General features: G+C 30.2%; 2 protein-coding genes across 6 annotated transcripts; one reads left to right on the top strand and one right to left on the bottom strand.

Moving 5' to 3' along the window:
• The first annotated feature begins 77 nt into the window (after positions 1–77).
• On the top strand, positions 78–4795 carry LOC148239463 (mitochondrial protein C2orf69 homolog). 5 transcript variants are annotated; one of them, XM_088198568.1, is made up of 6 exons: positions 78–211; positions 1668–1835; positions 3513–3640; positions 3702–3842; positions 4013–4127; positions 4193–4795. In XM_088198568.1, the coding sequence occupies exons 1-4, from the start codon at positions 89–91 to the stop codon at positions 3817–3819; spliced, it is 537 nt and encodes a 178-aa protein (XP_088054694.1). In that variant the 5' UTR covers positions 78–88; the 3' UTR covers positions 3820–3842; positions 4013–4127; positions 4193–4795. The 5 variants fall into 5 exon arrangements, with proteins under 5 accessions (XP_088054694.1, XP_088054338.1, XP_088054418.1 ...); XM_088198212.1 differs by having other exon boundaries at positions 3702–3806; XM_088198482.1 differs by lacking the exon at positions 78–211 and adding an exon at positions 484–619 and having other exon boundaries at positions 3702–3806.
• On the bottom strand, positions 4686–11504 carry LOC148239464 (glutathione S-transferase 1-like). The gene is made up of 5 exons (XM_088198688.1): positions 11367–11504; positions 7303–7457; positions 5250–5450; positions 4977–5182; positions 4686–4908 (listed from the first exon to the last, which is right to left on the bottom strand). Exons 2-5 carry the CDS (start codon positions 7441–7443, stop codon positions 4806–4808), a joined length of 651 nt encoding a protein of 216 aa, XP_088054814.1. The 5' UTR covers positions 7444–7457; positions 11367–11504; the 3' UTR covers positions 4686–4805.
• Between the last annotated feature and the right edge of the window lie 4970 nt (positions 11505–16474).

The following is a 16474-nucleotide window of genomic DNA, read 5'->3' on the forward strand; positions in this document are numbered from 1 at the left end:
GAAATATACTTTTATTATAAATTTTGTGTTTAATATTTCTATTCAATAAAATTTATTTAAAAAGGAAATGCTCATTAAGAAATCTGCTATGGTCATAAACATGCTGTCATTGAAAATCAAAGTAAACATTCCAACTGTCAAAATTGTTTCACTTTTTGTTGGAATATCTTATTTAACCAGATTCGTTTCAACGCACTGCACAGATTATAAAGTATGAATTTTATAATTATTTAATATATTTATGTTTTTTTCTAATATAAACAAAAAGTTGTGTTAACTAAGAATTTACTTTAATAATGCTAGTAATAGATATATATGTGTTATCTTTAACTAATGTTTGAATATAGAGTAAGATATAGGGATGGATATTTTTACGTTTAATAAACGAGATTGAATTCTGTTGGCAGTCGGCCAATCGTTCTATATATAGGTTTCGTGCGTTCTCAATGAAATTCTAAAATCCTTCTCTCGCCCAGCGCGTATCTGCGATTAACCATGCGGCAATTCGAGGAGCAGGGGTTCAGAAGCTCCTTACGGAGCAGAGACTCCTCCTCGACCACCGAGAGCGACCCCCGCGAGAAGATCAAAGATTGCCTCAGAAAATTCGTGGCGTTCATGTGTACGCAAGTAGGCGTCGGAGCGTTGGTCGTCTGTTATGCGATAGTTGGAGCCTTCGGGTTCATATCTTTAGAGACCCAAGAAAAAGACCCGCACTTTGCGCATATCGCCGGATTGAGAAAGAACTGCGCTGCCGAACTGTGGGAAGTGACGACCAATGTGAACGTCTTTAACGAGACCATTTGGTTGCAAGAGGCGAACGATGTATTGAAAAAGTTCCAAGATAATTTTGCAGCTACCATTTTGAGCGGATACGACGGCAGAACGACTGATGAAATATGGACTTTTCCAGGCGCTTTGATGTTTTGTTTATCGGTATTTACGATGATCGGTTACGGAAACATGGTACCGAAGACGGCGTGGGGTAAAGGCGTGACCGTGATGTACGCGGGCTTGGGAATACCGATTTACATATTGTACTTTATGAATATGGGTAAAGTTCTGGCTCAGACGTTCAAGTGGCTCTATACTATGTTGCACGAGTGTAGTCACGATCGCGAGTTAGAATACGAACAGAACGGAACGTCACAGAGGAAGAAAATAATCGTGCCGACTACGGCTTGTTTATGGGTGATATCCTTTTATATTCTCTGCGGTACGATCATGTTCGCCGAGTGGGAGGATTGGAACTATTTAGATTCGACGTACTTTTGCGTGACGAGTTTGTGTAAGATCGGCATAGGCGATTTCGTACCGGGAGCCAACATATCCGATTCGCGCGAAGGATCGCAGACGAAGCTCGTCATAAACTTTGTTTACATGTTGCTGGGGATGGGCCTGATCGCCATGTGCTATAATTTGATGCGGGAAGAAGTGACGGTGAAAGTGCGAGAGCTCAAAGGTGACATGAGACAGTGCCTAGAAGATATGCGCGTGCGAGTCTCGCGCTGCTTGGGTCTGAGGAAATATCCCAGCAATTTAAACTAAATATACAACTGATAAGATTGTGTTTAGTGTTAAACATTTTCAGTATTACTATCGTATTCATTATTATAATTATAAAGTTAGATTATTGCGTTTAGGTTGTAATTTTTAATTTTAACGTTTAGTTTTATGGAAAACGAGAAAAACATCAAAAAATGTTATCGTTAACTCCTCCGCTTCGATTCAATTCGGTTGCTGGTAGAGAAGATAGAAAAAATGATGTCTTATTATGTCCACCGGCTATTCAATCTGACGCACCTTCTACAGTTGTATATTTTGGTGGAGATGTTCAGGTAAATATTATTATTATTTATTTATTTTAATTTTAAATGTATGTCATAATCTTCATCAAGAAATATGCTATATATCAAAAGCTCTCAACTTTTTTGAGTGGCGATCTATTTTTATAAAAGTTAGTGAGTTAATTCTCGCAGAGATTCGGAGACATAATTCTCACTTTTGCAATTTTTCATGAAAAAGGTCATGTGCCGGCGAATCGAACCCAAAATCTAAGAAGTCATTCTTTACTGCTATAGAGTGAATTTCGTACCAATGCAGCCTCATCTTATGTAATGCAGTAGTCTGTTTTTAAGGGAATCGAGATTCAGATTCATCTGACGCACTCAGAGCTCAAACATTTGCCAGTTTTGAAGCCTGGATAAAATGGCCCAAGATTATTGTTTTGATTTCTCACCTTTAGAAGAAAATAAGATCTTATTGTACGCATGTGACCTTGACTTTCACAAGAAGACTGTCTTACCGGGGTGTTGAAGAACTAACAAAACTCTTAAATTTATGTTTGAATAAACAGAAATCAATTTTTTCTTAAATTCAAAAATTTAATATATTTTTTTAAATTTATGTATTATTAAAATATATATTTTAAAATTAATATTACTCGGTTGTCTAAAAAAAATAAGGTTTCAGATGGCTAATTTGTGACCATGACCATTTAGGACCAATTTAATTTTTTTTAATAGAATAAAAAGTGTGGTTAAATACTTTTATATATAATAAAATGACAAAAATCTATTATATAATAATTTTTAATATACGAAAAACAGCTCTCACTTATACACTAAACATATATTATACAATGTTACAAAAAGTAAAAAAAGAGCAATAAAAAATAATAGTCAAGAAAGCAAAAATATCTACATCACATTTTTCTCTGCTACCATTAATATGATAAACATCAAAATACGTGGGCTTGTATAGGTTTGATGCACGGACGTCAATTGAAAGGGGTAGGTTAGGTTAGGTAGATTTGTGAAAAAATCCAAGTATTTAATATTAATAGTAATTTTCTTTGATGATATTGAATGAAAACGTAGTAACTATTGTCGTCTTCGTGTTTTTTTTCTTTGGGATCTATTTAACAAGCAGGTCAAATTTATTATTATATACATATATAATTATCCGTCTGTCTATTTATACATATTTCGTGCTTCAAATAATAAGAAGCTATTAAATAACATTCCCTAAATTCAGGTACTTGTAAAAATACTTTATGTGTTAATAAAAATCAATAGGATGACTGTACAAAAAACTAAAAATTGTCGCAAAAAAATTTAAGAGTATACGAGTGCAACATTGATATTTTTTGAACAATTAGTATAGGAAAACATCGTTTTTAACAAAATATTGTCTTTGATCGACTGCTTCTGGATGCCCCCCTAACTTTTTATACCAGGGGCCAGAGCATCACTCGCCAATATATTATAATAAAATATATTCCTATATACTATTATACTATAATAAATATATTCCTATATATTACTCATTACATTTTTGCAGTTAGGATTATCTGAAAGATCAAATTATAAATCTGTTTATTTAAAAGGCGACATATTTTTTTATAAAAACAGATTTGAGTGATTTATTTGTATAATTTTATTTTAATTCTTCTGGCAATTTCTTGTAGTCACAATCCATGCCCCGTAACTGATAATTATATTTGTTTTTTATAGGATTTTCCAGAAATAATGAAAATGAACATGGACAACATTTGTCATATAAAATGGAATTTAGAAAATGTAGCGACGATTATGAATACAGCTTTTCCATATTCTTACATTGTCGTCGTGAGACCTTCAAGGTATTTAATTGAAAATTATGAGTCACTTTTGATTTAAAATAACATGCTTAATAATTTGCAGGGTGGAGTTAAAGACGTTTAGTTGTTATGATAATTTTGTAGTCAGTAACGAAATTGGAATTCCAACGCACGAACCCACCCATTATGGACTTCATCATCTTGAAAAGTATCCTACATAAAGCCGACTCCACTTTTAACATGTGTAATCTTTCATTTATTTACTTGTCTTACAATTGTTGTCGAATAGTTAACTTATCTCATGTTTTGTTGATAAAGTATTTGTGTTAAAAATGTGATAGTGTGGACTCGGTTCAATCACATGTAATGTAATACAAATCAAAATGATATATTACTTTATTTTTATCTTTTTAGATTACTACAAAACACAAGCAACATAATAAAATCATCGAGTGATACGAATTTGAAAGAAATTATTAAAAAATCGGCTCAAAATCAATCTTCTTATATGGATTTTGATTTAGTTAAAGTAAGATTGTTTTTATTTTTAGTTTGATCAACTTATGTATGTTCATTTATTTTTATTAATTTCAGGATATTCTTGGATCGCGAGATATGAAAGTACTAGATAACGATCATGAAATATGGTGGAATAAAAATCTTTTAGACACTGGTGAAATTACTTTAATAGGTTTTAGTAAAGGATGTGTCGTTTTAAATCAGTTTCTGCACGAATTGCATAGTTTAAAGGTTGGAACTCCAGATAATGAGACCAGTAGATTTGTTTCGCGTATAACAGACATGTTTTGGTTGGACGGTGGACACGGCGGATCCAAAAACACTTGGATCATTTCAAATAAAATAGTACATGCGTTTTCTAGTTACGGAATCAAATCACACATTCACGTAACTCCTTACCAAGTGAGGGATAAACGGCGGCCTTGGATTCGGAAGGAGGAAGAGTACTTTTTTAACAAGCTGCAAGAACTAGGCGCCGACGTTTCGCAAACGGTGCATTTTAAAGAGTTCGAGCGGAGTCTTGAGAAGCATTTTGAGGTTTTGAAAGTTTTTAGAGTGAATAATACTGTTTGTTTTTAAAATATTATTTTATTATAAAAAAAAATAATTGATTTGTGTGATCCATGTGCAATGATATTGTGCTTTACGTTGCGAAAAGAATAAAGGATACAATAAAAATGAATGCTTTTTACTTCTTCAAAGCATGTTCAACCAAGGCTTTGAAAGCTTTGGCTCCTTCGGCGTTAGCTTCTTGGTAGGACGGCGCCGTAGCTTTAACTTTTTCATACCATCTATAGAATAAATAGTTTTATTATCACATTTGAGTTAAATAATATCAATTAAAGTCTAAATGTAATACCTCATGACGTTGGAATATGAAGAAAGATCTACGTCAGCGGATTCGAGCGTAGAAATAGAAGCAACCAGAGATAAATCGGCAATGGTCATATTAGAACCAGCAGCCCAAGTCTGTCCATCCAAGAATTTATCCAAAAATGCAACGCCTTCTTCCATTCTGGTCTTCTTGGCCGGTTCGAAAGAAGCACCTCCAAAGATTACTGGATACTAAAACACGATTGTTAATTAATTATACATTGATTATTATATACATAAGTTTATAATGTAAGCTTACGAAATAGTCTGCGAAGCGTTGATAGAGAGTTCCCAAGTCAAAGTACAATCTTTGATCGACTAGCGCTCTAGCTTTCGGATCTTTTGGATACAGGGAATCGTCTTTGCCATATTTGTTCACTAAATAGGCGCAAATCGCTCGCGATTCCCAAAGGCAGAAGCCGTTGTCGTTTAATGTGGGCACCGTGTGTTGAGGATTCAACTAAAAAAATAACAGTTTGATCATTTTTAAGCTACCATTGGACCGCAATGACTAAGCGTTAAATTGATTCGATTGAATTGAACGCTAGAGACTGGATGGCCTTGTCCTTGGATGTTTTTTTTTAAATAATAAAAAATCCATGTAATTTATTAACTTTGGAGTGCAGTTAAGTAAAAATATATCAGTTAAAATGTAGGTTCGTTTATGTACATAACTGCTACGCCAGCGACGGAAACTGGTTTATTGGAATGAGGGCTCGAATCTTGTTACAGATAGATTGTGAAACAAGATATTTGTACCTAAAGAATTTGACTTTTATTTATTAATATATCAGCAACTCTTATTTCTAAAATTATATTATAATTTGTTTTGTTTAAAGTATAATAATACACACAGTTTAAATCATTTAAAATAAACAGTATATTATGAAAGATAAACTGTATACTTTTTAATAATTAAGCAATTATGTACCAAGTTTATCTGGAAAAAGATATATGGTGTTTGTGTTAATAGTTTTGTTTTGTAAAATTGTGAAAATATAACAGCAGGACATTTTTTAATATACAATTAGCTTCTGAAGAATCACTGTCAAATACATTTCAAGTGATTTTTATATAGTTAATGTTTGCGTGACAAAAGAACAATACCTATACACAATATTTGTATTGCGTGCTGCAATATACAGAGCCAATTATGTACTCATAGAAATTTATGAGAATTTGCGCTCAAAATCTACACACACACAGCACAGACAATGTAAAAAATCTTTAATATGCTAAGCTTTTCGGCAGTTCCCAACTTGTGTTGCGCAAACTCTAGATTTCCGCTAATTGATTTTGGGGTACCGCACGAAGTATAGTAAAATAAAAGACGAGTACTACTGCATATACATCCGATATTTTAAATGTATCGAAAACGGAAAGGAAACAATGCCGAATTATAAAGTAAGCTACCATATTACACTTGCACAAGAAGCTCTCAAAAAACCATGCATCAAAATTGTTGTGTGTTAGATAAGAAATCTTGTCAACAAATTGAACAAACTCTTTTTTCAAATAATACAGTTTCACAGTACAGTAAGACTTTTGACTGCCACAAGTGAAATGTCTGTTTTCCGCCCTAGTGATAAAAATAAAAAGCCGATATGTTAAATATATTTGTATTCATCTTGCTCTTGAAGCTTCGCAAGATTGTGGACCATCATGAAACACACAGCAATAAAAATGCATATGAAAACAATGCAATGGGTGGTCAAAAGAATTGGTATTCTCAAATATACACTCAATTTTTATAATTATAAGCAAATAATTTAAAAATATGAGTTTATAAGAGATAATCCTTCAAAGTAAAAATATTTACCTAATAACGTTTTGGTCTAAAATGAGCATTTAATTCTTGAGAATGTTTTACTTAAGAACCATGAGCACTATATATTTTATTACAATATTTAATTTGCTTTATAAAGATATCTGAAATGGCTTATTGATTGATTATTTTATGATCATGAGGATAAATATGCTCTATTTTTATTGTATCGAGTATTTTTTATAGGGTGCGATTTAACAGGGAATTATTTTAAGAGTTGTGCATTTAAGTAAAAAAAATCAATAAAACGAATTTGTTATGCATTTATGTAAGGTAATCTTCAGACTATTTTTAATTAGATGAAACAACGGACGTTTTTATTGGTATCCGTTTAAAATGACTGCAACAATTTTATCGTTACTCTGTAAAAAAATACAAAACATCACAAAATCGACAAGAGTCGTGTAATAAGTTAGTAAAAACGTGTAGGTGCCTGTGGCGTGTTTTTTACAATACAATTTTAAAATATAACAGTATAAATACTAACCTTGATGAACTCTGGGGTGAGATGTTCTCCCTTCATTAAGTCGGTGAGTTTGAGGTTAAGTTCAACTCCAACGGCTTTCGCCGTGAGCATTACAGCGCGGCAAGGAGCCGAGCCAGGGAGGTAATAAAAATCGATACCCATTTTGGATTGATTGGCTGTAACAAACAAAACGAACAGAGAGTAAACATTAAGTTAATAACCACAACAAGACATTTGTAAATTCCCGCCCTGTTTAAGTTTGTATGATGGTTATAAAACTATTAAAAACGACCATATCAACATTCCCCTTTTACTTAAAAATATATTTTAGCAAAAAATAAATAATTATAGAAGTTTATAATTTTTTGAATTATACCTCAAAATATATTGGACATGAAATATAATAAGTAGCGACTCATATTTTTTTTATGTCTGACTTGAGTGTCCGATGATCATCAACTTTTTGCAGTACAAGATGTTATCTAACGGCACACAATACCGTTATTAGTAATTTTACAACATTGCAAATTTCTAAAAAAGCTATTGTTTAATAGATAATGAGTTGTGGGAGCGTGGGTATATTATTCAGATATTTTATTTATTTTTCACCTCATACTCACGAAGTATAATAGAGGCATATGATCATCATATTTAAAAAATGAGATTTAAGATTATATACCATAATTAATATTATTAAAGCAATAGAATAGATTACACCTATATCCTATAGAAAACTTCCTCTACGACTTAATGCATTGTTATAGATATTCATTTTAACACAATTCTTCCCCGTTTTAGATTAAGGTAAATCGTGTTTATTATGCAGAAATTCGCTAGGTTTTGTTTCATTTTTTGTATAAGGATAAATAATTTATTATCAATGGAAAATCCCATTTACTAAGAACAATTAGTATGTGTGAATACACTTTATTAACATGTTAAATACGCTTAAGTTTTTAACCCGATACAATATAATATTTTAGGAATACCATTTTTATGACAATATAATAAACACGCAGATCCATATGTAACGCATGAAGTAAGCCAACGGTTAATTTATTTACCAACAAGCTTAATATGTATTGCTACAATAGTAAGAAAACATGTCATAGAATCGAAATGATTAAAAATACATAACGCTAAACATTGCACAGTCTCACGATTGAATAATACACTATGGAGGAAATTGCAACTTGATGTAATATCCTTCATTCTTTTTGCAACCAGATGGACAATTACATTTGTATTTACAAGGAATTGGGTCAAACGTTAACGACCTCTGCTTTAACCCTTGCGTGCCTATGTTGTCGCGATAATATCTCTACTTAAAGAATTATCGAACCTATTATAAAAAGTCCAATATAATTAATAAAACAACACTATGTATTTGTAGTAACAAAAAAAGTTTATTATAATATAAAAACTGTAATAAAATAACTGTATTTTTTTACCTAATAATTAGTCAACGTGCTTCTTATAATTAGTCAACTTATGAGTTATGAATACGGTTTGTTTTTTATGAAGGGTATGTTACATGTTTATATGTAGATACGATTTTAAAAATGGTTTTTGTACTTATGATAAAATCGATTGTGGGAAAATATAAGTGCAGAATGCATGAACATTAGTCGTTTTCTTTATTTTGCTGTTATTATCATAATAGCGTTCTTATGCTGAAAGTAATATCCTTGAACAATAAATCGAAAGAGCTTGAATTTGCAATTTTGTTAAGGTGTACAATCATATTTCGCACACGGCGCTGATTGTACAGAGTTTTGTATTGTTAAATACCTGTATAGAATGTACATGTTTTCACGTAATATTGCTAAATCATGTAACAATATAAATTTGTATTAAAATTTTTAATTAAAAACTATTTTCAAAGAATAATGGAATATGTAATTAAAATGTATTTATCATATTATTTAGTCGGAACAGAAAAAAAACTCACTGAGCGGCTTGATTTTAAATCAAATATTTATTTTTGAACAGGAAATATTAGAAAGAATATTTAGATTTTTTTCATCTCGAAGCATATAAAGTTTTTACTACGTAAAGTATGTGGTATTTGTTACTCGTACGTCAAATCAATTTTCCCCATTGAAATGAATTAAAATTGCATTTGCCATTGTAAATATATAACTACCAAAATTAATAATAAAGTTTATTTTCAAGTTACGCAATACGTTTTATTACTCGTATGCTGAATTAAATTTAAAAAAATTGCTCGTATATCAAAAACTCGTAAGTCAAAGTTCCACTATACATACATCTAAAAAAAAGCGCAAACAGCAAATGTTCACATATAAATGCTTACAAAATAAATCATTTAATTCACTTTTGATTATATAAAATTCTAAAATAATATTCTAAAATTACGTTAATTTCATCTTGCGTTAACATATGCATACATATTTCTGATTATAGATCTGTAAAAAATACATAAAATAATTTTAAATTATTCTTAATTATAAAAAATGGTATTCCAAAATATTTGTAATACATTTTATATTCATATTTTGTAATTTAAAAAAAATAATTTTGTTTGTACTTAAATTTTTTTATTATTGTCAATCATGTTGCAACCGAGTAAACACAACCAACAACTACTAAATAAGTTGTAAGACAACAACTAAAATCTAGACCTGTAAATCGTTGACATTATATTTTGATTATTCATCACGATATTCACCCGCGTGCTAAGGAAAACCTGAAATGTGGTGAACGATCAGAATTTATATAAAAATTATTATTATCTCCCAAACACGATAGAAATCGAAACCACTTGGGTCCATATGGGATACGAACTCAGATATTAGTTTATATTAAAACTAAAATTTCTACTATTTCAAGATTAAAGCGAGTTTTTTTACAGTTCGCTGAAAATTCAAGTGTTAATTTTAGGCATAACATTCATAAAATTAAGGCTAATTATATAAAAATGTTAATATCATGTATGTATGTAAAACTCTTAATACAATTTTTATTAATAATGAATGCACATAATGCGCGGCTGTTATAAAACAATAATTTTACAATGACACATATTTGAGTCATCGGCCTGTAAAGTGTTTATATGCCACTATATAACGTATGTTTAGTATATGTATGAACTATAAATTTTACTTTTACTGAATTGATATTATAATGCAAAAATAACATATTTGAGAAATATTGCATCAATTGTATTAAATTCAGTTGCAAACAATGAAGTTGTATCTCGGATTTCGTGTATATTTGACGTAAATCTATGTACATATTGTATGCAAAATGAACTTAACTGAGCTTATTTGATAAAAAAAATCAAGATTACAAGCAGTGGTATCATAAAAACATCATAGCCCCATAAAATAATTACTGATCACGTGGCCAGACACTGGCTTTGTTAAGTTGTCTTTGATAAAGACACGTCTGTATTTAACGGGAATGTGCAACTCACAACTTTGCAATCATATTATATAAAATCAAATAAATGTAACAACAGTTATGCATATAAAATATTTAGTATTTATACATAAAAATTACTTTTTTGACAAAAAATTAACACAGTCATTGTTTTTAGCAAAGATCATCTATTTTTTTGCAAACTATAGATTTACATAGATCAAATCAAGAATGTAATCGAGTGATAAGATATCTAAAAATATAAAAAAGCGACGAGATAAAGTACTTGTTTTGTTGTATTTACACACTTGTTTTTTAAGTATTAAGTATACTTTGATACGATAATAATACTGATATATAAAATATACCCACACGAAGCACAACCCATGCCGCGTGTATTATCACAAAATCGAAACTTTTCTAAGCAAAGAAAGGCGATTGGAAAAAAATGACCCTAGCAGTGCGTCTACGCGCAAACTGAACTGCTTATTCATTCTCGAAGCCCACCATTAAAATTATTTCGTAACCGATTCGTGTTGCAGTAGTTACAGAAAGGAGAGCAGAATAAAAAAAAACGAAACGCCGGCCGGCCTCTCGAAATCGCTTTTTTGTAACTTTCTGCTAAACTGGTTTCGGCTCTTGAGGCATGTGGAACACCGGTGGTCAAAAGAAGTATTTGTGGTTTGATTGGTATTACTCACAGTGGCGTATGAGAGAGTAGAGACGAACTACTGCGGCCAAGACCCTGACTGGACTGAGGGGCTCGCGAGAATCGGACGCTTATATTGCGGGACGAGTCTCGATTGAGCTCAGGCCACGCCTGATGAACAATGCACAACGTCGAGTTGATTATACACAATCGGATGCGAATTAGTTTCGTTTGTGGTTTAGCTAAAATTACTAAATATTTTAATTTCTGGGACAAATCCGGGTGTTAGTATTACCGAAACAACCGATTTCTAACGTAATAAAGTAATAAAAATCAATCAAATACGTAAATTGTATACCTTGTAAAACCGTGTAGCACAATTTTTTTGAATTGCCATGCGCGTCCAAATGCAAATATTTTGAGCTTTTCCCATGTTTCATCATTTTTTCAGTTTTTCATTCATTGAATTTCAATTTTTAAACCGTTGATGGTATTGGTGAGCCTAATTAGAAATATACATATACAAAATATATAAATAAATAACTAAATAACATATTACCAAATTTAAAATAACTGTTTTTCTGTTTGCCTGGCTGGAACTAAAATAATATCATTTTTTCTTACAGACCGTTCTGCTGCAAATTTTTAGGTCAATGCAACTTTTTTTAATAATATAATTTAAATAGGTACTTAAATTATTATATACATTACAAAAGTATTGATTTAGTAACTGTTTTTCCAAACACAATTATTTTTTCGTTAATTTGTTTTCGAAATGCAATTTAAATAATTGAAGACGTTGCACGAATAACGATAAACGACACGTTTCAATAAATTTTCGACATAAACGTAACTAACATAAATAATAAAAAATGCATTTATGAATTTTTTTAAATACATGCAATTTGCTTGTTTGCTTTTTTTTATTATAAATATACCATTCAGCAAATTCTATGCAACGTCTTCAATAATTACACATTATTGTTAAGAGTCAAGAATATTATTGAACAACGAGAATATCTTAAATATTTTCAAAAATATTTTATAATTTATTTTATTTTATTAATTTGTGTATTTACTTAATATACCTAATTGTTTATAGCACATTATATAACACATTAAAAATATAGGGGTTAAACATATCATATATATATATATATATATATATATGTAACATATCAAATGTAATGTTTGGTGATACATGTAAGAGAACGTATCAAATCTTTGAAACGGTAAATGGACGTTTTGCAACCATCAAATTGAGTTTAGAACGGCATATAATTTTACTGGCGCAGTTAAATTATATTTTCGCTAATAAAAATATATATATCTACTGGTGAAAACGTATTTGGAATTCGATAGTGAAAATATATTTACTGAAAAATACACATTCACTGTAATTCAATGTAAATAAATAATGATATATATGTAAATGTATATATTGTACAATCACCTTTCAGATAAATTATATTTTCACTGGTAAAAATATCTATCTATCAGTAAAAATTAATTCCGATATGATTTCACAGAAATGACAAATTTTAAAAATATTTTCGAGATAAATTCAAGACCGTTTTTTATTTTTCCCTGAGGGATAAATCGAAAATTTCTGGTTGAGAATCAGGGACATCATTTTAGCTTTTTTATATTGCTATTTCATTAAAATAGTAATAATTAAGTGACATTTATTTATTTTATTTATTTTTCGATTAAATTAAGACCATCGTGGCCTAACAGGTTACCCCAATGCGCCACGATGGTCGAAAGCAAATTATAAATTTATAAAACATAAAAAAACGTATATATATAAATAAATATAACAATACTTAAACATAACAAAAAAAAAATTATAAAATATTAAAATTAAAAGATATAAACCGGATCAGATCCTCGTAGCTAACATTAAATAAATCAATTTTCAACGCCAGCGTATTAAGGAGCCGTATGGCCACAGCTATAGGCGAGTCGGCAAGTGCGGATGTCCTAGCCCTAACTGCCATCAAAAGAGGTCTCGATCGTGATTCTCGAAAATTTGCATTTTCCTGCCCATTTTTTTAAATGACATGCATTTTCCTGCCCATTTTTTTAAATGACATGCATTTTTATATAAGATAACTACATATAAACTATATTACTGAATTTTTGTGGCACAGAAGCTATATAGAAGTTCCAAAATGAGTATTTTACTGAGCATATCTTTAATTTAATTGATTTCTATATCTCTATCAACAATCATTAATATTGAAATGATTTTAGTAAATATTGTTAAAGCAAAAAAGTTAAATTTAGAAAAAATAGACGATATTTGTAAAAGCAAGACATTGGAATCAACACGTGATTGTACACAGGGCCGTTTCAAGACCTTCATATGATCTTGGCATTTTTATTTTTATATTCCCCTTCTGTCATAAATTCAACTTATATTAAATCTGATTCTACATATAAATAGAGTTATACAATAAAATTCCAGCGTACTAAGCTGTAGACATTTTATAAAGCCATTGTAAAATACATTAACTAAAAGCCGAAATTTAATAAACACATTTTAGAACTTTGCTTTAACCCTTTGGACGCGATAGTCGACTACAGTCGCTCAATTGATTTTTTTATCTCTTTACGCAAAAATCAGTAAAAAAAATGTTTTTAAGAAAAAAATTTTTTTGTGAATAAACATAAAATATCATTTTAAATAAATAAAAATTAAAAAATCAGAACATTTAAACACAGAACCAAAGTAAAATTTGAATTTAAAAAAAAAAATTATATTTATTTTTGATTAACGCGTCCAAAGGGTTAAAGAGTTTGTCGCTATTGTGACCTTTAGACTGATATTTAATAAAAGCAGTGCACTCGCCACATATTTCTTGAAAAAGAAATTTTGCTCGGTGTGGAGTAACATAAGTAATACTTATTTTTATCTGAAACAAAGCTATACAAATATTATATCATACATATTTTTATACCAACTTTAAAAATCTTAATCACTATAAAAACATTTCCACTTTCACACTAAAATTATTTAAAAAAAATGATTTGATGCATATATGTATGTGTATCACTGCATATATGCGGCAAATATATACAGTAATACACATACATAGTACATATTGTATAGTTTTAACGCCAAGTTTTCTACTCTAGCTTTCAGCTTTATGTGATCTATAAATCATATCTGTGGTTAAAATCTTGATGTAAAAAACATTTTTTTATGATACATGCAAATATGATTATATTAAATTAATAATCTAGAATTATTGTTAAGTAATATTTATTTACCAAACACTTAAAATGCTGTAATTACATGACCTGATAGTTCATATTAAATATCTATAGTGTACACGAGAATTACCCACTATAATATGACAGAATTTTATACAAAATTATAAGCAATAGAAAACATACATATAAATATTTTACTATTCACGTCCGTGGCGTGTTTAACGTAGATACACGAAGTATAAATAGCATCTTTTATGTTTCTTCTCCTTTATTTTTATATGACAGTGTTCACGTGTAATCACATCAATATTATACAATAACTTTGTATATATTTTTACGATTTCTTATAAAATCTTACAAGCGTGAACGAATTAAATAATCTGTTACAACGGATGTGCTGATATTAACTGTTTTTTTTTATGGTTTTAAAATTAAATTCAATTACCATGACAAACGATACGATTTCTAGTGTTCAAGTATTACAGCTGTAATTTAACATAACTGTTGTACACAATACAAATTTGTGTATTTTAATAGTAGCATATTTCGTAAACTTATTTGTAAAGCATTTACGTGCACATATTTAAAATGTCATCGTGATATGCCGTCAATATCACTATTACATAATAAAATCAAATGTTTTATCAACAGCAATAGTTAGAGTTACTGATGTAAGTGTCATACTTGATGTTTTTTATAATATTTGGAAGTATGTAAATGGCTAGTCATCGTGAGACTCAAATTCCACACGAATATTGAAGTGAACTTCAAATTTGTGCGTAATTATCTGTCTAAAATGTGATCGTGATATAATTCATCCTACATAGATTTTATTTAAAACTTTCTAAATCTAAATTTAGTCATTTGGTGCATTGTTCAATGATAGACTGGCGTAGGCATAGTCCCATAGTGGGCATCGGACATTAAAGAATTGTAACTAATTGAAGGTACTAGAAATCGCACCGTTGAGTCATAGCATAATGACGGTGTTATGCAATCAAACATTTTTTGCGGCGAATTTTAATGAAAGTTTACGGTTTGTTTCATTTTTATCTGATTAGAATGCTTACTGATATAGCGATAAATATAATCAGTAATATTTTATTTGTTTTAAAAGTAAAAACAACAATTAATAATTAGGCATTAGTATATTTACATATACATTTAAAAAGCAATTTAATAAATAAAATCAAGTAATCTTATCGGATCTTTGCAATCTTTTCGGTGCTAAATGTTGAATTACTATTTTTTGTGTTGAAAATTATCAGATTCATCTCTTGAACGTAACAGTCGAAAGCGAAATAGTCAAATTCTGACTTGTGGAAATTCCAAGTGGAACTTCCTGGCAGAAGTGTGGTGTATTAGATGAGTTAGGTAATGTCCTTGGTATTACCACTCTTGATTATCTATCCAATACGATGATTCAGGGCAGAAACATATTATTTGTTATCTAAATAGGAGGGCGCAAAAAAATATTATGCCTTCTCAGAAAGCAAAATCCACGTCAAAAGCTATAAAATTGTAATCGTAACGGAATATTCTAATCCACTTGTACACTTTCTAGGTGCAGGAACGTCATTTCAGATGTTTCCAGGGGGAGAGGGAGGCAAAGGTAGACCAGTCAGTGGTCGATTCTTTAAATTTCCATTTCATTAAGATTCATAGTATTTAATTAAATGACATACTGTTTAGAATCCACGACAAAAACAATAAAACCGTCTAATATCGAAGTGCAAACTAACTATGGAATAATATGCGAGATGCGACGCCTCTCTGTACATTTTCTCCCAATCATTTTCCCATTTAGAGACGAGTTGGATTAATTTGTATATTGTAATTGCCCAAATGAAAGTTGGGTTTGATTAATTGGTGTAACTTGGATTTGGGTTTGAACAGCAAATGGACGTTTCGCAACTGTCAAATTGAGATTCATAGATATTT

This window comes from Plectrocnemia conspersa, unplaced genomic scaffold (genome assembly GCF_051122295.1).
Source record: "Plectrocnemia conspersa isolate PC_06_02 unplaced genomic scaffold, ASM5112229v1 ptg000001l, whole genome shotgun sequence".
Taxonomy (NCBI): domain Eukaryota; kingdom Metazoa; phylum Arthropoda; class Insecta; order Trichoptera; family Polycentropodidae; genus Plectrocnemia; species Plectrocnemia conspersa.